General features: G+C 29.6%; 2 protein-coding genes across 5 annotated transcripts in view; one reads left to right on the top strand and one right to left on the bottom strand.

The window, feature by feature from the left end:
• LOC142331074 (uncharacterized) overlaps window positions 1-5,017 on the top strand; it is a 56,418-nt gene extending 51,401 nt beyond the window's left edge. The window contains exon 16 of the mRNA XM_075376731.1: window positions 3,275-5,017. Within this exon, the coding sequence (XP_075232846.1) occupies window positions 3,275-3,396 (122 nt within the window). The 3' untranslated portion in view covers window positions 3,397-5,017. The remainder of the gene's footprint in view (window positions 1-3,274) is intronic.
• Window positions 1-24,631, bottom strand: part of gdl (gonadal protein gdl) — a 51,325-nt gene that overhangs the window by 23,336 nt on the left and 3,358 nt on the right. Inside the window, exons 3-5 of one of the 4 annotated variants that reach the window (XM_075376735.1) lie at window positions 20,545-20,681; window positions 15,528-15,671; window positions 2,943-3,382 (exon numbers count right to left, since the gene is read on the bottom strand). In XM_075376735.1, the coding sequence (XP_075232850.1) occupies window positions 15,537-15,671; window positions 20,545-20,681 (272 nt within the window). In that variant the 3' untranslated portion in view covers window positions 2,943-3,382; window positions 15,528-15,536. Of the gene's footprint in view, window positions 1-2,942; window positions 3,383-5,875; window positions 6,834-14,788; window positions 15,672-20,544; window positions 20,682-24,631 lie in introns of those variants that run through there. The other 3 variants (XM_075376734.1, XM_075376733.1, XM_075376732.1) reach the window with 3 other exon arrangements.

The raw sequence follows: 24,631 nt of genomic DNA, 5'->3' as shown, positions 1-24,631 counted from the left end.
ATTACATAAAAATAAAATACAGTGTTTACAAGTTATGTATTGAGTAAAAAGAGTGAATAGTAGTAGTATAAATTACTATGAATAAAAGTAACCAGAAATGTAAATAATAGTAAGTATCATGCTTTAGACATACAGAACTGTTTGGCACAGCAACTAAATAACAAAATCTCAGAACAGCTACTGAAGCAAGCTCTAGATAGAGTAATATAAAAGAGAGTTCTAATCCAGAAAGAAGCAAGTCAAATATGTAGTCTGTCTGTATTGCTGTTTAATTTGAGTACAGAGAAATATTTAATAAGATTGGTGGGGAAACTTGGAAGCTGAATGAATGACAAAGAAGAGAAAATAAAAATAATCAGGATTTGTTCATAGTGTTGTTCATTTAAAACCAAAAACAAGTTGGAATAGCGTGGATTTTACTGTTTAATGAGAAATCTGATTTGAAATAAATAAGATAGAAAGATAATGAGGAATTAAATATTAAAGTAGTTTTAAATAATGCATCAGAATTTTTTTAATTATATAATAAAATTAGAAAGGATGGATCAATTAAAGAAGTATTGAAAAACAGACTGACTAAAGACAAGAAGAGCTTTCAAGCAGAAAAATCTTTTCTTAGACTCAGGAATTCTTAAAAATATCTGTATAGAATATTGCTTTATGGTAGCAAAATATCAGCATTAGATAGATACAATGAAAAAAAATTGAAACTTCTGAAATGAGACATCAGAAAAATATATTGCATATCAGTGGATTAATAGTATTGAAATGAAGAGGTCAGACCGAAAAACAATTGTGGTAAGTTAGAATGTTATAAAGAGACTAACTAAATGTCAGGTATCAGAGTTTAGTTAATTTGATAATATAAGGTTAAAATTAAAACTAAAAATAGAGAAATATAGTAATAATTAATATAGATAATTTAGGATGAAGTTAATCAGTCAAACAAAATATTCTCAAAACTGTATTGCGGTGAAACTTCCTTAATGGTGGACACTTCCCAGTAATGGGCTCCTCTTACCAATAATGAACTTCTCCTAACACCAGACACTTTTAGATTCCTGCCAGTTTTATAGTGGTATTGATAGATAACAATTCTCAATAATGGATGTGAACAATGAATTTAGTTAAACAAAACTGTTCATTCAGTTCTGAAAAACAGACAGCTGGAATAAAAATTGTAATTTTTGTCGTTTTATTTTATATACAGTACAGTATTTACAGTATAGTACAGTAATTTTGTTGTAGTAAATTTTTTAAATATACATTTATTGTATGTTCAATTTTGTTTATTTTATAAAAATTACAACCATCCCACAACTTAAAATGTCTCAAAAAACGTAAACCCACATTATTAGAAAAAGTAGCAGTTATAAATGTCTATGAAAAAGAAAAATTCAGTGTGTGTGATGTGACAAAACATTCTGATGTTTAAAATACTCAGATAAGTGATATCTTAAAAGCCAAACTTGATATCCTAAAGTCATGGACTGAAATCAGTTAAGCAAACATGAATTTCCTAAAATTCCAGGCCTAGCAGTTGTCTCTGGAACTTTGATACTTGAGAAAGCCCTAGAAATTGCTAAAGAACTTGGTTATGATTAGTTTAAAGCATCAGGAAGTTGGTAGATAAATTCTGAATTTAAATTTAAATTCTGAAGCTGGGGCTGTAAATGAGAAGTTTGTATCTGACTGGAAGGAAAACTTAAATGAAATATTCATGAGTTATAATGAAAGAAATTTTAATTGTGATGAGGCTGGTCTTTTTATCTGGGCTTATATTCAGTAAAACAACGTGTTCAAGAGAGGAAAGATGTACAGGGGGAAGATATAAAAAAAATACTGACTGTTATGTTGGGTGTGAATATAACTGGTATTTGTAAAACTATTAATATAAGTCAAAAGTAATTAATATCAACAAAGCTGCAAAGCCATAACAATATTTTAAGCGTGTGAAAATAAATTCATTAGAAATTGAATAGTATTAAAAAAAAAATTTTGTATGAGGGATATAATGATGGAATGGTTGTTAAATTTTGATCATAGATGGGAAGGCAAAATAGGGGAGTCATACTATTCTTGGACATCCAAATACTAGTGCAGTATGTCAACCACTTGATCAGGGGATCAATCAGAAGTTTAAAATTCAGTAAAAAAAAAAGGTTTTATGATAATTATTGTCAACAATGAATGAAATTATGGATGCTGATGAGTTTTCTAAAAGCCTTAGTTTGGTGGATGCAGTTTTATGCATTTGTGTGGCTATAAAGAAGGTTACTGTTACAGCAGTGAGATCATAAAATCCAGGGTCATAAAAACAGACTGAATCACAAGAACTTATTGAATCATTTGGAAACTACAAAGAGTACCAGACAATTAACTCAGAGCACATATCAACTGACACATGTGATCATGTTGCAACCAAAACAAACAACAATGATTCTGATGAAAATAAACCCTGATTAACCATCATGAGTAAAAGAGCAATATAAGAGGTTAGAAAAATTAAAGCAATACTTCTTACAAAAAAGCAAGAAGGCATTAAATATCAGAAGTGCAGTCGCTTATTGAAAAATATATGTACAAGGACCAAAACTAAAGCTATTTTAAATCATCTATGTGTAAATGTATTCTGTATTTGATTTTTACATTATTTTTTGTACATGGTTTGTTTATTAATATTCTTGTACATTGTAGCTTCTTTGATTAATATTTTTGTAGCTTACATTGTTTTATTTATTAACATTTTAGTGAAATACAGTAATTTTATTCTCTTATTTAGCTGGTCAATTACAGTAGTACAGTGTTATTATTTTTATTCAAATATGAACATAGAGGATGAGTTTTATTTTCAGAAAAACAATAAAAACAACTTCAATTTTTACAAAATCATTTTAATAACCAATTTCTTTTTAAATATTAATTTACACAAAATAAATATGCAAAACTGTTCTTTTATTCAAGGTTTTTTTCTGTACAATAAACAATCATAATACTGTGTTCATGATTCACATTTCTGAATAGGAGATTCTGAATAACCTCAAAATAATGCAATTTCTGATATTGGGAAGTTTTATTGTACTTATAATGTTGATTATTTCAATGTAACTATCCATTTCATTCAGTTCTTAGTTTTATAAATGAGGATTTCTTGCCTTTTAGTTTCTAGTACACTTTTGTGTTAGTGTTCAAATTTGTTTAAAGTCATGCTTTTGCAGGTTAAATTTTATTACGAGATAAGATTTCTCAAATTTATTTTATGCTTTTATTCCAGGTGAACAACCAAAAACAATGAATATGTTCGGAGGAGCTACAGCCCAAGAAACCAACCCTGGTGGTTTTAGTTTTATCTCAAAAGTAACAGCTCCATCTTCATTTTTTTCTATGTTTAAATAATTAATTTCCTTTTTAGTCATTCCTCATAAATACTATAATATAATTTGCAACTGTACAATATTAATAAGTGTATAATTTCAAGAATTTGTAAATTTTATTCTGTATTAACACTTTCAGCAGTATCAATATTTTTATAAATATTTTAAATTACTTTCAGAAACTGCTAGTAATTGTTTAGCACAAATAGCATCTTATGTTATGATAGATAGCACAAGTTATTAACTATGCGTTTATAAACTTGATACTAATGTATTGTTCACTTTTCCTGCTATTATTTATATTCTCAAACAGCTGTATCAGCTACAAAAAAAAGTTTGTGTTCCATATCATCTTTATTATGAATCAAAAAACGTTGAAAACTTAATTTCCTTATACAAATTATTTCATGTTTTTAGTATACATAGTAGTGTAGTATTTAGTGATTAAGCCAACTTATTATTATTATTATCCATGATATAATGGTCAGGAAAAGGTTAATCAATCTTAAGAAAAGAAATCAACCTTCTATCATGTTAAAATTATTGAAATAAACTATTACATAAAATAAACAGGTTACACAAACTCATCTTAAACACCGTTTTCATTAATAAATACTAGATAAAGAATAATTGAAAATTTACACATAAAAATATGTTTGGTTTGCTCATTTAATTAAATTTAAAGAAGACATTATTGTTTTATTTTTTTTGTTATACCTTAGATCTTCAACCAGTGAAGATTCATGTTCCACCTATTCATATGTTATCAACATGAAAACTTCATGGGAAAGTTTTCCACACATTTTCTAATTAGCTTGGTTGAAAAAATTTTCATTTATTTCATTAATAACTAGACTAATATTATCTAATATTTGTCATTCACAGATTGGGACTTGGCTGTTCTTAAATTAACATTCCTTGGTATGAGTAAAAACAAGAGTTATACAAATCCAGGGCATATACTGCCTGTGGATTGCAATGTAACTCTTGTTCTTTTATTTACTTTTTATTCTAAAATAATAATATCCTACTGTTAATTAAAAATTTAAAAAACAGAGATAAATGTTGGCAAGTCTTATTATTTTAGAAAATAATAAGAGATTATTTTGTAACAAGGTGCAGGGATCAACATTATGCTGAAAGTGTTATTTGCAAGGTATTATTATAATGTAACAGAAATCAATGATTTTTTTTTTAACTTGTGCTATCAGCTATGTTAGTTTAAAATTTACCAACTTGTTTACTCATGTAAATTGTTTGCTGGTTAAGAATTAGCTGTATTTTGCATTTGTATATTGTTTGCAGTATCATATATCAGTAATTTATATTAGACAAAAGTATAAAAACCGTTTACCACCAAGAATACAGAACTTAAAATGCTTCTTACCATATGCATATTATTTTTTAATACCTCTTTCAAGGTTTTCCCTTATCAATTAAACTTTTTTTTCTCAAATCACACAATTCAAATATTAAAATTATAACATATAACTGATGATAAGCATAAGGTAAGAAGCATTATTAAATTCTGTACTCTTGGTAGTAAACAGTTTATACTTTTATCTGAGAACTGTTATTATATTGTTAATTGCTAAGTTAAAAAAAAAATATATATATATATATATATATATTTTCACTTGTATATACATGATCAAAATCATTAATTAAACCTCTACAGGCAAAATATTAAATAAAAATTAACTTATTAATAAAACGTGTTACTTTAAGAGCAATATTTATTTAATGCTCATAATCATACAATAACTTTTTATGAATGATTGCTTCCTCCCCCCAAAAAAAAGAGAGATTTATTTATTTTGTACACTGTTACTTGGAGGTTGTATTTTTTGGTTGTTTGATTTTTTTTTTTTTTGAGTTCAATTTCTTTTCTTTAATAGATAGACTGATATTTTTTTTATTTTCTTTTAATTTTAAGTATTAAAAGAACATATTTATTGTAGTACTTAATTTTGTGATAATTAATAATACAATATAAATAATACTTATGAATTAATATTGTACTTAATTCACAAACAATAATAATTTCTTATTTATTTTTTGTTATTAATTACAGGTAAATATAAAAAATATAATTTTCATATTAATTCACAGGCAATTTTTTTTAAGTTTATTTCATGTTAGTATTACAGTATTTAATAAAAAAATATATAAATCTATTTCATATTAATTATTTTATACTAAACAAGCATACTTAGATTAATAGACACTGTGCATGCATGTGTGTTATTTTAAAATGATAACACTCAAAATTATTATTTTCAAATATATTACAGCTAAACTATAAAATAAAAGAAAAAATAAGTCTCAATTGAATCTTTATTGTTAAAGAAAAAAAGATACAGAAAGAAAAGGCAATAGAGTTAAAATTGAAGTTTTAACATTAAACACACTTTATAAATATAATTTTAATTTAATGATTGAAACATTTACAAAAACAAATACAATACAGTTTAATATTATATTGAATGTTCAGTATACACAATAATAAACATTAAAAAAACTACATAAGAAAATAGAGTAGAAATCCAATAACTTTGTTTGAGATACTTTGTTCAGATCAGTGACGTTCTACATTCAACAGAGAAACTCTACATTCAATTTAGAGTTTTTTATTTAAATAAAAAATAAAAATTATTTATTTATTAAATAAATAAATAATTTACAAAAAATTATTATTGAAGTCGGTGCCAGTCAATACAAATTAAACATAGAGTTAGTACCTAAATATATTCTCCGTGAATCCATTTTTAGCAAACTATACAATGTCTATGATTCAATTAATACAATACAATCAAATCAATTAAACTTGCATATACCTGCCTTTCAGATGTTTTATTCTAGTATTAAGTGCCTGATATGCACTGTCAGATGTGTAGCAACTTGTATTGTAATTTTACATAAACAAGCAAGCACCCTTCTTCAGGTTCCTAATATAGCCAAAATGAATCTGACAACACATGCATGCACACACGCGCGCACGCGCACGCACACACGCACGCGCACGCACACACTTATCCAAAGAAGAAATAAAAGTTCCCTCCAAGCAATGATACCATCCTACCACAACCCTTTTCCAGAAAGATATATCTTTATTCAGGTCATTTTCCTTTATTAATCATATATGAGCACCTCTATGTGCTCAGGCTGCCTAAAATAACTGTTGCCCTTTTCCACTTTGGGGCATGTTAAAAACCTAACTGAATTGCATACTATTTAATAACCAAGACTGTTATAAGAGTTGCCTAATGATATTTAAATAAATAAATGGGCCTAAATAATCATATCTGTGGATGATGTCATAACCCTCAAAAAATATTAATTAATACATACTATGTTCCCCCCCCCCAAAAAAAAAAAAAAACTAACTACAATTACAATGCTACAAAAAACATTAGTATGGTTGTCAATCTCGAGCTTTAAAGAAATACCCTCTTCAATCTGAAAAAGTAAAAAAAAGAATGCAAAGTACTTGATTAATGCAGTACTCAATGAAATTAACTGAATAAAATTGATACAAACAAATAAGTAAATAGATAATTTACCAACTCAATGTCTTGGAAGGTACAATTAACAGGGATATGGTATGCAATATATTCACTTGTTATAAATTTATTATTATTAGCTGAATTATTTTACATATTTTAAAATATTTAAAATATATTACTACACAATAAATATGATGGAAAAGAAAGTTCGCTGGTGCTAGATTATGTTCAAGTATAAAACTCTAACAAAAATATCAGTGGGCTACCCAAAAATGATTTCATGCCAAATTTATAAATACCATAGCCAAATTATTTATGCAAATATTAAGGTTAACAACATGGGTTGAAGAGGATGAACTGACACCAGAAGAACAAGCCAAGTTTAGATTTGGAAGAAGTACAAGATATGATATCTTTGTTTTGAATGCAGAGATATATAACAATATTAGAAAAATGGGAATATTTTACTGTATTTGTTGACTTTCATTTTATCTTCAACTGTATTAACCATGATAAACTTTGGAAGATGCTTTACAAGCTAGGAGTAAGTTGAAAGATTATCAGAATATTGAAAAAGTTGTAAATTACAGCAAAAACCATTTTGAAAGGTAATGAGTTATCATGTGACATTGAAATGACATAAGGGATTTTGCAAGGACATTGTTTCAGTCCACTTTTGTTTTCATTGTTTATTAATTCTAATCTTAAGTTTTTCTATAAAAAGGGTTTATATGGATTGCAATTTATAAGGGAATGAAAATGATTAACGCTGTTGTTTGTAGAAGAGATTATTCTAGTCAAATTGTGGTCTGATGCCCATCAAAAGTTTAGCACTCAGAATATTTTGTTGTTGAGTATTAAATTAAGTTAATATTGAGAAGACTAAATTAGATATAATGACCAGATCATAGCAACACAAAAGGATCATAAAAACACATTATTTCATATTTTGAAATAATGTTTAACTCATATTCTAGTATAAGGCAGCACATCAAATAATGACAAAGATTTCAGTTGCAAGTAGTAGTATAAAAAACTCACCTGATCAAAATTAGATGCTTGGAGTACCAAATTATTATTCTACAAATCTATGGTGGAGATCTTTTAATGTACTGTTAAGAAATACAGACATTGCGCTACATATTACGAGTGTTAAAAGCATCCAAAAGCAGTTCTTTCAAGAAATCGCTCCATTTTCTAGTAACATTCTCTACCATTTTATAAGAGCTACACATAAACCTTACTTTAAATTGCATCTGTATGTGCTCCTGCACTGTCTGCACAGTTTTATCATTCACAAGTGAATACAAACATTCTTTTCCATGGTGAAGATCAAAATCGTAAAAACAGTCTGACAGCAGTTTTCCATTCATCAACATTCATTAGTGACAAATGGAATATTTCTTCAAAGAAAGATTTCAATCTGGACTTCTAAGCAGTCACTATATTTCATCAAAGCCCCCTATCAATCCACCACCCCTCAAAATGTTTAATTAAGAAGCTCCATTTTACTGCAAAATGGCAGCAAATTTCATTTCAATCAACTGAAGCTGAGGAAAAACATAGGTGAGAAATATTATTAACAGTGCCTTCAGAAAAGAATGGTCTATCAAACGTGTTTCAGATAACCAGTATGTTATATCATGGAAAGGGACTCAGTGATTACAATGTGTGTTAGTTTTTAAGGAAGTTATCACATCAAACTCGACTTTTATTTTCTTCTTTTTTTTTAACTTTTCTACAGGTGACACAAAAGTTCTCCTAGGTAATTTTTAAAATTAATATCTTTTAACATAATAAGCTTTTCCTGTTCTTTTTAAGACCTATAAACTAGAAACTTGGAAAAGTTTTAATATAGAGAGATTCAGCGTTGAACAGTCACTATTATGGAACTTTAATTTGAAAACCAATTATCAATTAGTGTGAGTTGAAGATCCATCGCAGATGTTTTAATCTGATTATACATTAGCAATAAAAAGGTTCTATAATCCTTAAAATCCTCTGACTTGCCCCCAATAGGTAGATCACATTCTGCCATAACAGAACAGAAATTTCACATACAGGCCAGTGTAGAAGAAGATGCAAAAACATCAATCAGACAGCATTCTGCTCAGTTGAGGCTGTCCCGATTCTGTATTCTGTGGCATTTATGTATATTTGCCTTTAAAATTGAGCTAGCCCATCACTTGCAACCTGTAGATTACAAACGGTTTCAATATACTGTTTGTTTTCAACTTTGTAGAGAAGAAAACAATTTTTTTAACCAATTATTCATGAGTGATAAGGCTCACTTTCCTCTGAATGGATTTGTAAATAAACAGAACTGAAAGTTTTGGGGACTGGAAAAAACAAAAATCGTCCACCAAAGACGACTTCATCCCACAAAATGTAGTTCAGTGTGGAATCATTGCTCAAGGAATCCTGCAACTGTTATTGGTGAATGGTGCAGAGCCATGCTGCAAAATGTTTTGTCCTGTGTTACAAAATATGCCAGAGATATGATTACAACAGGATGGAGCTACATCTTATATGGCCAGGCCAACAATGGAGTTCATAATAGAGATATTCAGTGAACAAATGGTGAAGGGGATACGGAAGAGGAAAAGGAAGAAGCCAGGTGCTAGATAATATAAGGCAAGGAAGGAAAGCTACGATAGAATGACAAGGAGAGCTGAGATCAAGAGACTTGGAGGTTGCTGCAGCCATGACTGGACCTCCTCCAACAAGTAATGAGATGTTTATTTAGCATGTTATTTCTATTAGCAATTAAGTTGCTAGTGAAACATTAATTCTCCTTTCATGTTATAAGAGGCACCTTCTGTCAAATTATATATTTTAAGTAATTTTTAATTTTAAGAATGGTATTACTGATTACTTGGCCTAGTGGAATATTGAAGAACAATATTTAACTAGAATAAACAAGATTACAATTTTATATTTTTTTAAAGCTGAATATAAACCACAAAATGAAAACATTTATTTTTAAGATTTTCCTATATCATACACGATTATTTTATTCAATTTAACACAATATATAAAAGTTATTATTTTAAATGAAACAAAAATCTAGATTTCAGATAAGCTTACACTATAAATTATAAACAGAAGTTACCAGTTTAAATAATAGGAAGTTTATAATAATATGCATTAATAATCAAAATAGAAAAGGGGGTGAAGTTGATCGCCTGCTCATGGTGTCCCTGAGTAATCTAAGCAATCAACAAGAGCCGCCTTAAAATGCGCTGACTAAATTAGGTTGGCTTCATACCTCGACCAAATCAGCTCTTCTCAGAGCTCTGACATTAGCCTTTGCATTATTTATTGGAATGCAAGAGGCCTGAATGGCAGTACATTTTTACAATTCAAACGAAACATCTCCCAGGCAAACGTGATGTATACTTTACTGCTTTAGCAGGGGTTGCTACAGAAATCCTGGATATTACTGAACTAATGGTTATGCTGTGAATATACTTAAAAGATCCTGCCAAATAGCATCAAGAATCTTTGTGGAAGTATAGAGCAGCCTGACTGCGAAATGCAGCATCGTGCACAGGATGGGGAAAAATGACACACTGGAACTAGTCATGGTTGACATACGGAAAAATCAGCAACATTTCACAGTTTTTGGTTTGTACAACCCTCCAGGAGATTGTTCTTCCTATGAATCCGCTGGAGAGAAACATTCAACCAAATACCATTCTTGTTGGCAACAGTCCTTCTCCAAGTAAGGGTTACTCGCCATCAGGAAAGTGCCTTGGATGTTATGGATACACACCTACCTTACTTTCACAACCTGATTTGATTGTTATCCACCCACGCTTGTCTGGAGAAACCAATGACATCTTGCTCAACAATGCTAATGGATGTTGTCACAGAGGCCATGACTATGTTGTAGGTGCCGTACAATGAAAATTGAGCCCCACATTAGAACTTTAAAAAGACAGACTGAGATGAATATAAAAAGCTTACTGACTCTGTGCTTCAGGACTCTATGATTGCAACCTCCCCTGAAGTAACCATTGCGGCTTTGAACTAAGCCATCCTCTGGTGCGCTGACAAGTGTATTCCCCGAGGCCAAACAAAGAAATTCAAACCTTTCTGGACTTCAAGGGTTATTGATCTAAGGAAAACATGAGATGAAAGCCACCATAAAGCGGAAAGAACCAAGGACAATGAGGACCTTAAAACCCTTAGAAGAGACCAAGCAAAACTACAGAAAGAAATAGTAAATGCCAGGCGTTCTGCTTTTAGGAGCTTCTTATCCACGCTAGACTATCAAAAAGTCAGAGTAAAAGTGCGTTGATACATATCACGTCTAAATAATGATAGTATTCAGAAAGTACAACAATCATTACAATGTAGCATGAAATCCCAAAGTCCCAGTGATGTTGCTAATGCTTTATGTACGCATTAAGCCAATGTTAGACATGTGAAAGGAGACAAATTTGTGACAAAAATACTTCTGAAGCATCCAAAGAGTTTCTCATGTTAGGAAAACCATAAAAGTTTTCAAAGCTGATTTTACCATCCAGGAATTGGACAATGCTTTGTCCCTAACAAAGCAGCACGATCTGATAGAATATTCCCAGAACTATTAATCCACCTTGGGGAAAAAGCTAAGGAAACCCTGTTTGGCACTATAAACTTGATATAGCAGAGTCACATCATGCAGCAATGGCAAAAGGCAGAAATTATCACCCTATTAAAAAATGGTAGACACCAGTCCAGCTGAAAGCTACAGGCCTATATCCCTAACAAGCTCTTGTTGTAAAGTTGCAGAGAAGATGGCTGTCAACCATCTAAACCAGTTTACATGTAAACCATCGAAACATGTGGAATTGTATACAATGCTAAAGTTGGCTTCCGCAGACATCAAAGCCCTATCAACCATGTTGTTTACTTCACACAAGTCAAAGACAGATATCACAGAAAGATGTCTACACTAGTGGTTTTGGTCGACCTGAAAGCAGCATATGATACCGTCTAGCGATGCATGCTCATTCACAAGCTGGCCATGTGTAATATCTCTGGATGCTTATTCAAATGGATCAAGTCTTTTCTTTTGCCAAAGATTAATCTGAGTATGCCACAACCACAGTACTTCAAAATTCTGCATTCAAAAAGAAGGTCTAGCAAAGGGTGCTGTTCTGAGTTGTACACTATTCACCATTATGATCAATGACATCTTTAGGCGCAGTCAGATAAGTACAAGGAATCAAGGCCCTCCTGTACACATTTGATCTCATCTGGGCTATTAGTAGTAATGTAAAGGCATTGGAAGAATGCTTCAATTAGGCATTGCTGAATTTTGAAATCTGGGCAACACGTAATGCTATGACTGTTAATACCACAAAAACTAGATTCCAACTGTTTACGCTTTCCACAAACGTACCGGCGATAAGTATCTCCTATAAGGCTCAAGCACAGGAAGAAAGCAACTTTCTAAATACTGAAAGTTTACCCTGGGGACTGACGACTCACCTGGAAACCACATGTCAAACAGTGCATGCGAAGAGCAATGAAAAGGACGCATCTATTGAAAAGACTCTGCTGCGAAATGGAGAGCTAACCGGGAAGTGTTAATGACAACGTATAAAACATACATTAGACTAGTCCTGGAATATGGAAGTAAGGTGACAATCACTGCCAGTTCCACAACTGCATATAAAATGAACCTTGTCCAGAACACTGCTCTGAGACTAATAACTGGTGCTGCTAAATTCACCCTGGTGGCAGCCTCATGTTCACTGTGAAAGAAGTGCACTGCACTTCTGGGAAGATTGAAGAAGAGTGTATAAGAAACAGTGGGACAGTTTCCAGCAAGTAACAAGCAGGCTCCTGCACCACTCACTGCAAATAAGAACTTATATGAGAAGTATGGCCTGACACCTGTAGATATAACACCACTTAAAACCTATCAAGATTCTTTCAACTATCTGCTGCAAGCCAAATATAACTTAAAATATCACCAACTACCAAAACACGTCTCTTATGAGGCAAAATTAAAACAGGCTGCGTTCCAAACCATTCATGAAGATTATCCAGAACAGGAATGATTACACATTTATAAAGACGAATCATCAATACCGGAACTGGAGCCGCGTACTACTGTCGCCATTTCTAGGGCACCTTGCACAGAGCAATTTTGACGGCGAGCACAGAGCAATTTTGACGGCGAGATTGCTGCGATTCAAGCAGCCGCCACCAAACTTGAAATCCTTTCCACACAGAAGACAGTTTTCTTTGTCAATTCGCAAGCAGCCAACCCCGGAACTTGTCATGTAACACTATAACTGACTGCAGAGGAACTTTGGAGTGCAGGAAGACCTTAAACAAACTGGGATATCAAGGCTAGCAGTTGAAGTTCCAATGGGTTCCCAGCCATGTTAACATATATGTTAATGAAATGGCTGACAAATTGCCAAAGCCGGGAACCTCTCTATCTCAGCCATCCAGCAATCCTTCTCTTGATTCACCAAAGCGCAAATGAACTCTGCAGTCAATAAATGGATTTGTGAAAACCGCAAAGAATCAGCGGCAGGCAAGAAGTGGGAGATTGTCACACATGGCCCTATAAGCTGTAGCCTCCCTTGAACTATCAGCGTTGTTGCATTTAGATTAAGAACCAGACATGACTATCTGGCCTTGCACCTACATCGGATATGGGTGCTGACCTCTCCAACATGCCAACTCTGTGGCCATGAAACTATGGAAGCAGATCATCTGGGGACCTACAGAGTTATGTTGAAGGCCCCGTTTACACTGCCCATTTATACTGGTCAGCGCCTCACAAAATGGCTCAACAGCCAAGAGTAGCCATTGACCAGTAAGTAAGTAGTAAGTCTTATTTATCATAATATATATGAGTATATTATGATACATAAGTGAATTAATAATCATGCCATAAACAGACAAATTACATTATTACTATAACTTGCCTATTTACTTAATTGTATAAAAGAAATATCCATAAATATGCCAATTACATTCTACAAGAATGATACAAATATATTAATGAATTTAATTTCTTCCTTGCCATAATACACCTGTAATTTATGGTTATTTTAACACATTTTTAGTAATTCATACTGATGTAAGCTATCTACAACTTAAGTAGATAGTACAAATTAAGTAGTGCTGCATAATGGAATCTTAAATAAAATGTTACTCTTGAATATAAAGCTCAAGTTTACTAAGATTTTTAGTAAACTTCAAGCTCAGTTAGGAAATGGCTGTTTACCATGACAAGAACTGTGTGATAGGCAAAACAATTTTGTGAAGGAAGTGTGTACAGAAAATGTAACTCTTTTTTAGGAATCAAGAAAGGCCAGCATCCATGATAATAATAATAAAAAATAGATTACATAAACTGATAAAATATTGATGTAACAGTTTAAGCAGGATTGAAAAGTTAGGAATTAGTGTTGGGAATGAAGAGGTCATTTAAAGGAAACCTAATTGTAAACTAAGCCACAATAATAAAAATAGATTGGTATATTGCTAATTCTAGACAATATAACATGATCAGCATTGGAATTCATTGCAGTATAACAAATTGAATCGCTACTTGTACAACAAAAATTGCACTTCAGAATTTCTATTCAAACCAAAAAAATAATATAACAAATGCATGTCAATGTACACCCAACATAATAAACCAGCTAGTGACAAACTGATTTGATAAATCATCTGAATGTAAAATATTTATACTGATATAATGAAAACAATTTGACAGATAATCAACTGTTATTAAAGTAAAAAAAAATTAGACTAAAAATTTTAACAATGAATAAGTAATTCTAATGAGAAGTGCTAAAAATGTAGTACTAACATTTCAAGGAAACTGAGTTTAGGTAGCTAGCAAACTAAATGGTTAATAGAATCAAGGAACAAAAAGTGAAGTAAATAGTGAATCAAATTTTCAATAATGTATTGATTATAATACTGACAAAACTGAGAAGAAAATTAGATGATAAATGTTCTTATAAAAATATATATTTTTCACAATATAAATTTTTTATTTTTAACTTATTTAAAATATTTACTTAATAATGATGCACCAACAGGTTCAGTTACAAAACTAATTGAGAATCTTATTATATTTCATTTAATAATATATATATATACAATTTCAGATAATTTCAGCATTCATCTTAGATTGATATATAAACTTTACACACATCTCAAATATCAAGACTGTTGTTGACAAAAATATACCCATGCTATATTTTTTACAAATCATAAAAATATACAAAAAGACAGACTTTTTATTTGAAGTTTTATGAAAATTTTTCAGTCCCACCAAAGCCACAAAGGAGGACTTAAGGCAGCTTAAATCAATTCTTTTCTTGTAAAAAAAATTGAATAACCTTGTAGAGGACCTAGTTGTCTCTTTATAAATACCATTCCTTAACATTCAAAATTAAATGAAATTAGATATCTATTTATTTATTTACTTTTTTATATAAAAAATGATATGTGAAAAGTCAAAGCTTAACTCTTTAATATAACATATAACAATTATTACAATTTAATGAGGTACGCTGTACAAAAATAAAAAAAGAGAAAATGCAATTAATCACATAAATAAATAAATTTATAACACATAGTGCAACAGTCAATACTGAAAACTACCACTACCACTTACATTGTAATGTCATGGAACTTCCATTTGACTTAATCTTAGAATAAAATCTAATAATCTTATTTGTACTTGAATTTTAACTGGATCATTAGTTACATCAAATCCAGGTACTCCTGCCATATCTAAAATACGCTGCTGATCACTGACCTGAAAAAGATAATAATATAATAATTGAAGCATTAATCCTAGAACTGATGGCTGCTGATTTGCTAACAGTAGCTGTATTTTGTTTTTTTTCTTAAATGGTACTGTTGGAAAAGTATGACAATTATGCAGTCACAATAATCATAATTCCAATCACTAAATTTGATAAAATCAAGAACTTATACATTTTCTTGTTTCTTTTGTATTAATGATTTTCAATTTAAAATTTTGCAAGTAATCACAGCAGTTGAAAATTGAGTGAATGCTAGAATGTTTATCATGTTAAGTGTTATTTTTGTTTAGAAAAATTTATTATACAACAAATTTATATATGTACAAAGGGAGAATAATGAATCTTGCTTTTGTTCATTTGGTTTTATAAAATTCTGAAAACAATAGTGAGCCACATAAGGGAAAGGCAAAAGGAAAATTTTCCATTTCCACGGAAAAAACCCTTAGGACAAGATCAGCTTTAGCATTTTAGTAACCTTCTAAACAAAATCATATGCATAAAATGATTGCAGATATTTCAAATATTACATTCTTCTATTTTTTGTAAATTTTTAAAGTAAATTATATTTAATTATTCGAGATACAATTTACAAAGAAAAGAAAAAATGCATTAGGTTTCCTTCTAAAAAAAATTTCTAATTTACACATTCAGTAACCTTTTTTTAGATTTACATGTATAAGAATAGTAGTAAAATATCTCAGGAGAAAATATTTTTTTTTTTCGTGACTGATTGAGGATTCTCTTCTGAGTAAGTAATGATTTTTTTTTTCTTTCTAAGGTAAAGAACTTTATGGATTATTATTGCTTGAGAAATATGAGCAATAATAAAATGCCTCAGAGTATTGGAATATTTTGACATTAAAAAAAAAATCTTTTGTAAAATCTGATATGAAAACTTCAAATAAAATCTTAATAAAGATATAAAATATAGTACTTTGTCAACATAACTAGTTCATAATAAAACCTTATGTGTGTGAATAATGCCATAAACTATTTTATTCTCTAAATCTTCTAAGTATATCTCTGACATAATAGCTGACAAAGGAAATCCCATAAGCAAAGTATTTTCCTGTGTATAACACTTGTAGTTAAAATCAAAGTAGTTTTGTTAACATATATTCCTTATAATAGTGATGTTATAAATAAATTTAGGGTCTTCATGATTATAAATTTGTTTCTAATTATATGAATTTTATTTAATTTTAATTTTTTTATCAATAAGTATTATATCACAACTTACCATCCTAGTGTTTTTGCCAACTGTGAAGTTTTTTAATTTATTTGCAAATTCATACCCATTTTTTATGTTATAAGTGTAATATAAATTCATTTTTACCATAAGGATTTTATCTATTATTTTGGAAATAGTATAAGGTGGAGCAATGTAAAATCAATCAAAGGTCACAGATTGGGATGCCAGGTTTATGTATTTTTGGAAGTCCTGTTGCTTTTGGAGCAACTGCTTCAAAAGGGTATAATCTGGTACAGTATCTTAAAAATTTATTATAATTAAAAACAGTTCAATATTTTGCTATTAAACTTTTTGTTATTTTTAAAAATTTATTGGTAGGGTCTTTTATTTCTTTAAAATTATTTTTGGTTACAAATTGTTTCATTAAAATATTATATTTTGCAGTTATGTGATAACAGCTGTATTACTTTTATCATATTTTAATATAACACAATCATTTTCATATAAATTACTTTTTTATTAAAAGGTGGTTTATTAAAAAACTCTACTAATAATACTACTACTAATGTTAGAATATTATTATAAAAAATAATATAGTAGGAAATATTATTATTTCCTACTAATGTCAAAATTTATTTTATTAATATTTATTTCAGAATCGACCGTAATATTTTTGATATTATTCTTGTTATTACCACATGGCAATTGTTCATTGACTGTTCATTGTCATCCAAGTTAACATCTGTCAAATTTAAAATTTATTATTAATATTAGTATAAGTTTTTGATTTTTCTTGTGTATCACTAAAACTTGAAGCACTGTTTTTGTTTTTATTCACAACATTTTTTTGAAACTTGTTATCATACAGATTTATGTTATTATTATTATCTCTTATCTTAATCAAATTACCAATTCTTATATCTTGAAATTCTTTTAGTGAGGATATTTATATACGTAAAATCAATAAATTGTTTAAAGCCAGATTTTATGAACATTTTAGGCATTATAAAAATAAGAAACTGAGCTTCTCTAATGTTGCGGATCACCTTATAAACAACAAACATTCCATTTCTGATGTTAATATTAATTTAGAAATATTAGAAATTAAAAAAGGAAAAATAGAAACCTAGATATTTTAGAAAAATATTTTATATATATATATATATATATATATATAAACAAAGATTCAACTTTATCAACTTACAGATAGGATTTTGAAGGAGACACACTCATAAAAGCTGCAATAGATAGCAGCAGCACCTTCATAGATATTACATAAAATATTTATTTAAATAGAGTACTGTAATATTTGGCTAGCCATATACATGTTATTAAATGTTTGTTTTTATTTTATTTAATGACTTCATGTACTCTTGTATATGTAATCCCAATTTTAATTTTTTAATTCTTCAATTTTATGTTTAATATGTAATTTTATAAATATTACACACTACTGATGATGCGGAATTCTGTGAGAGTAGTTTCATGAAAAATTATGCAAATACACAAATAAGGTAAGATTTGTCTTATAAAGAAGTGATATGGGTCTTGATTTTAGAAAAAAAAAGAGTTTATAAATATTAAAGTGTACATTCATATATATATATATATATATATATATATATATATAAAATCTGGTTTGATAAAAAAATATGTTAAATTTCCCAAGATGTGTAAGTCCAACGTCACAATTTTTTTTGTGCTGGTATTGTTGGCTATCAAAATGCTATCACTGTTTTGGTATGGTCGGTGATTTTTACTTGTGGAAAAGGTGGAAAAAGAATTTTGATTAAATTTTGCTTTAAGAAAGATACGACTGCATTGGAAATGTTGAATGTTGCATTTGGTGATTCTTCTATGAATAAAACAAACATTTACAAATGGAACGAATGTTTCCAAGAAGACCATGAAGACTGAAGTAGTTAAGTGCTCTGGACGTCCCAGCACAGCAACTGATGACAACATTAAAAAAGTGAAGAAAATGATTATGGACAATTACCGAATCACTATTAGAGAGTCAATAAAAATTACTACCTGGAAGTTATACGTCATTTATGTGAAGCAATCAGAAAAATATGCCCAGACTTGTGGTGAAACAATTCATGGCAACTGCACTATGAAAATACACCTGTTCAAAAACAGTTATGATGGCCTCCATATTTGCCAGACATGGCCCCCTCTGACTTCTTCATATTCTCAAAGCTGAAAAGAATCATGAAAGATGATGTTTTGCTCACATTGAAGACATAAAGACAGAATCATTGAAGGAGCTAAACGCCCTATCAGAAATTGTATTCCAGAGGTATTTAAAAGAGAAAAAACTAAAATTTTGAATATTTTTTTATTAAACCTCGAATAATTAATGATATATATCATTAACATATTGATCACTGCACTAATAAAATTTAATATTAAATGTAATGTAAACCACCAAAACACAGTGGATATTATTATTCCATTACTGAACAGCAGAATTTGCATTTTCATCTAAAATAAATCTCAAAATTTTCAAAAATTAAACAATTTTGATAAATTAAATTATAAATAAAAATGATTTTATCTAATAATAGAATTTATAACAAAAGATTCAAGATCCTACAAAAATCGACCTCTTGGAATATGGTAAGTTAACTTATTTACTGTGTTTCGGGGGTTTACATTACATGGTTTATGGTGGCATATATATATGTAATATTAATGTACAATATATATAAATATATTGTAATGAGCAGGGTAACTAGTTTCTTCCAATTAAAAGGAAAGAGGGAGAAAATAAAGAAGATTCTAGAAGAAACTAAAAGGGATTCTTTATTTGAAATAACAGGTCTGTTTAACAATTACTTCTTTATAATATAAACAATGGTACCTCCAAAAGCTCCTGTTACACCAGAACGATTACCGGATCAGAAAAAGAAGTTACAGAAAACTATAAGGTCGTGGACAATGAAAATTATTATGCTTCATCAACTGAGAGGATGAATCAGGTACCAGTTCTGCAGACCAGGAGGTATATATACTGCTGGGAACCAACAGATAGAGTCAGTAGTTTTGCAAGCCTGAGTTCAGTGCAGTTGTGATTATAATATAATAACAGTAATAAGTGTTTGATAATGAGTGAAGAGTATGTTACTAGTATTCTAGTCTGAACAGTGGTTGAATACAAGAGGTTATTCGGTGAGTTATTGGCAAATGGTGGTATAAGTGACAGTATTCTATTCATTCATAATGGTAGGGTAGTTTTTTTGTAAACAGTAAAAGTAATAATAATTGCAGAGAGTGAAATGTATGAACTTTAGATTATTTTTATCCTGTTGTTAATGCAATATTAGTTCCTATCAGTCATAATAAAGTTTTTATTAAATTGGACTGTATATTTTGGTATTCATAATTTAACTGTCATTAAATCAATCTTGCCTTTTAATTTGAATTAATATTTTTTATTTTATATATATTTATTGCTATTTGACTATTACTTATTTTATTTTATATGTTTTTAGACTAACAGATTGTATTTATAACAAATTTTTATGTTTGCTAATCTCTCAATATCCTTGCAGAACCACAAACACATGACAATGTATATATGTGTGTAAAGAATCAGGCATTCCTTTTTAGTGAAGTAGGATTAAATATCTTTATAACAAAATACACTATATAAAGAAAAAACAAACCTTTTGATCTAATTCAAGAATAAGTTTCATATCATACTGCTTAAGTTCTTCTTTATGTCTTACTTTCATTGCTGCTTGTTGAGCTTCTTTTGTTGCTTCATCAAATGCAGGATTCATTAACATTTCTTGAATAGCCACTACATAAAATAATCATAAACAACTTTCTTAGTCATTTATTTATTATACTGAAGAGGAAAGTATAATCTGATAATAAATGAAAATACAAAAAAGAATTTAATTTAATGAAAAATTAATTAGTATAAAGGCATGGGTACCTACTGATATTAAAAACACAAGATGGAAAAGAGCTTAGTGTATTTTATATAAAAAATAATTTTATAATCACTACACTAATAAACAATTACCCTTTCAATCTGGGAAATTAAAGTAATTTTATTCAGAACAATATAATATTTTTGAATGTGTTAAGTTCTAAATGCTTGCAGTATTTTTATATCACTAGTCACAGTTTGTGGAAGTGTTTGAAGATAAAGTACTTTTTTTACAGAATGATGTCATCAAAATAAATAAAACTATGTGGAAGCACTTTATCTACAAAGTTTATCAATCAAATATGATAATAATAACTTAAAAATGTGGTAAAAAATAATTATTATTATAACACTTCAATTACAGAAGAAGCAAATAGCAGTTCTTCCACATCAGAAATGAAATTTTAATATATATACAAAATTATAATATATTTTTTTAAAACCTGATATATTATATGATTTACTTAATATTTTTTTAATTATATGACCTTGTAAAATATATGTACATTAACAAAACCAAACATCTGTATGCTTGACTTATTAAACATTACATTGATCTTCCTTTATTTCCTCTTATTTTCAATAGTGTTTATTTACAATTTTCTTTTTTGACTATGCATATTTTTTTTGTGGAAATTTACTAAAATAGAAAAACAGTTATACAGAACAAATTCAAATAATGAGAAAATATTAATAAAAAAAAAAAATCTGCAAGGGTTTGTGAAAAAAATTAATAAATTGTTCTAATCTTTTTCATATCCTGGTATCAAATGTTTACATGTATGATATTACTGACTAATTTTTTTAAACACAAATTATTGGAGAGGAAAATTATTAACTTACAGCTAAATTTGAGTCTTAAGAAGAGGTCCTATCATCTAATGAACTTTCACCATAAGTGGATTTAAACAAAATCATAAATATTAAACTACATGAAAAAAAAACTAACGGGTTCAACTATAATAAATAACTGATGACATTAAGTCTATTATTCTTCATTAAGAATGTGATATTCCAAAACAAATAAATAATAAATATCAAACCTTTATCTTTGCTGAAGCAATAAAACCAGTTCACATTAATGCTAGCATAAAATCTTTAAAACAAATTATTTAATTAAACATAATTTAGTTAAGTAAACAAAGTCACAGAAACAAATCTAGAATCTACATTTACAAACACATACTACTTAATTAACAACAACCTGGATGTTCTAAATGTAAAAAAAGCCAAATGTTAACACTATTAACATTATGAAATACACAATACAAACATACTAAATGAGTTTAAATTATACCAATCTAAATCTAATAGTTTCAGCTGCATGCTAAATACTCATATGTTTACATAATTTAAAAAAAAAATGTACCAGTAGCCACAAAAGAAACAATATTATACAATCATAATCAGCGACTGGTAAATTCCCTGAAATTCGTTTAGGGGAATATACCTACGAATTTTTAGAATTAATTAATTTTAGTGGAAATTTGTATTTCATACTTTCTCCTTTCCTTTAAGAATACCTATGGATTAAATACGAGATCTGTTCAGAAAATAAATGAACATTTATAATTATGCGAAAATAGAGATATTTAATGAAGTGCGGTTAGTAGCATTGTGTGCTGCATAACCACTTCTGTAACATGTTCTTTTGTTAATATCTCACTTAAAACTTTCACTGAAATGTTTCAACTACTGAAACAAGATTATGAAGAACCAGGAAGGTCTTCGACTTCAACTGATGACACCCACGTTCAGACAATCAACGATCTGATGCATGCAAATTGTTGACTGTCAGAGAACCTGTAGAAGAGGTTAGGATCACCGATTGGATCGTGCCATGACATTTTGACTGAAAAATTGAGCATGTTGCAGCAAAGTTTGATCCTTGTTTGATGACCGAACAGCAGAAAGAACACTGACTGGGTGTTTGTCAGCAACTTCTTGAACAAGCCAATGACAATGAAATATTCATCAAAGGATCATAATGGGAGATGAAAGCTGGCTTTACAGCTGCGACATCGAGACAAAAGTTCAATCATCACAATGGATTGGCAAAGGATCTCCATGCCCCACGAAAGCACATCAGTCTCGATCCAATGTCAAAGTGATACTCACTCTCATTATTTCAATTTTAATGAAATTGTGCATTTTGAATTCTTGCCTCAAGGTGAAACAGAGAACTGTGCATACTATCAAGGATTTTACAACAAATTACATGAAAAAATCCGTAAAAAGAGAGCAAAGTTGTGGCAAGACAACTCATGGTTCCTTCATCACGAAGATGTGTCAGCACACTCAGTTTGATTTGTCAACACATCAGTTTTATGCCAAAAATCAGATGACTGTCCTCCCTCAGCCTCCCTACTTGCCAGACCTGGCTCCTTTGGAATTTTTCTTATTTAAAAAATTAAAATCAGTGATGAAAGGATGTCGTTCTGAAACTATAGGTAAATGCAAATATATTGATTAAAGCAAATTTGTCAAGTATCTAAAAGGCCATTTCAAATGATTCCTTTGCAGATTCCTTTGCAAAGTGGAAACACCGCTGGAAAAGTGTATGAATAGGGGAGAGGAATACTTTGAAGGAAACAAGAGCCAATAATCTGTAAAATTAATAATAAAGGTTAAAAAAATAAAATTCTGTTATTTTCTGAACAGACCTTGTATAGATACAAATGCAAATAGATACAAATATTTGTATAGATACAAATCCTTTATATAAATATATAAAGATGTGCTAAGTCAGAAAGAGCATATTTGTACTAGCCTTTTGGTAAATAAAATGTGACCAGGCTTTTTACTCTAACCTTCATATTTAAAGTTAAAAAATGTACAAATTGCTTAATAACTATAAATACAATATTTTAATAACTAAAAATTCACTGTTCACTATCATTACTTTCTATGCCTTCTTTGTCATTATCATCCTCCTGTCCACTTCCTTTCTCTTCACTTTTTTGAGAAGGTGGCCATGGTAGTGTAGTGACTTTTGAAGTTTCTTTCTGAAGATAATAAATACATACCTATAAATGTGATTTTCCCAGTCCTCTTTCATTAGACGGTTTTTTCTTTTTATTGTGAATGAAACCAAAATGATTAAAGTACCTCTCAGTTACCACTTGTAATGCTGGAGCTGATAAAATGCGACTACGTAGTTTACTATACCAGGACTAGTGTGTTGTACTGTACACTAGTCCTGTCCGTATTACAATCTGGTCTAAAGGATAAGAACGCAATACAAAATTCCATTTATAAATAAAATAAATTAAAATTAACCACCAAATAAATAATTCAGATAAAAAGAATGACACAGCAGCTAGGGACTTTTGTCCAGGCTTTGCGATTAGTACAGAGATTTATAAATCTCCTGCTATCCTTGTATTCCATTCCATAGTCTTGCCCACCACACTACGAGGGACTTTGTTTCTACTGACCTCCACAGAAAATCTTTAACCCATATTTTCTTTGTTACTTCTGTATCCTGCTAATTCTACCATAACAAATATTTACTATTATTATTATTTATATTTATTAATGTTATTATTTCTCATTCATGGTCATTTTTTGGTCGATGAACTCCATTCCGTGCAGTAAGACTCCTGGAGGCTGGATTTAATAAATCAGCTGTGACATGAATTGGGTGCACAGATGTCTTTGAAAATCTTTCCATAAATTTTTCTGTTTCTATAAATCCGACAGGAAGCTTTTGGTAAAAAAAAAACCAATAAAATCTTTTTTAAATTCTTTACAATAACACACTTTGTGAATTCAAAAAAACAAAATCATTTGTGGTTTGATAATTTTGTGATTTT

This window comes from Lycorma delicatula, chromosome 10 (assembly GCF_047948215.1).
Source record: "Lycorma delicatula isolate Av1 chromosome 10, ASM4794821v1, whole genome shotgun sequence".
In the NCBI taxonomy this organism is placed as follows: domain Eukaryota; kingdom Metazoa; phylum Arthropoda; class Insecta; order Hemiptera; family Fulgoridae; genus Lycorma; species Lycorma delicatula.
The sequence above is the reverse complement of the archived record's forward strand: the minus strand, read 5'-3'. Positions and strand labels throughout refer to the sequence as shown.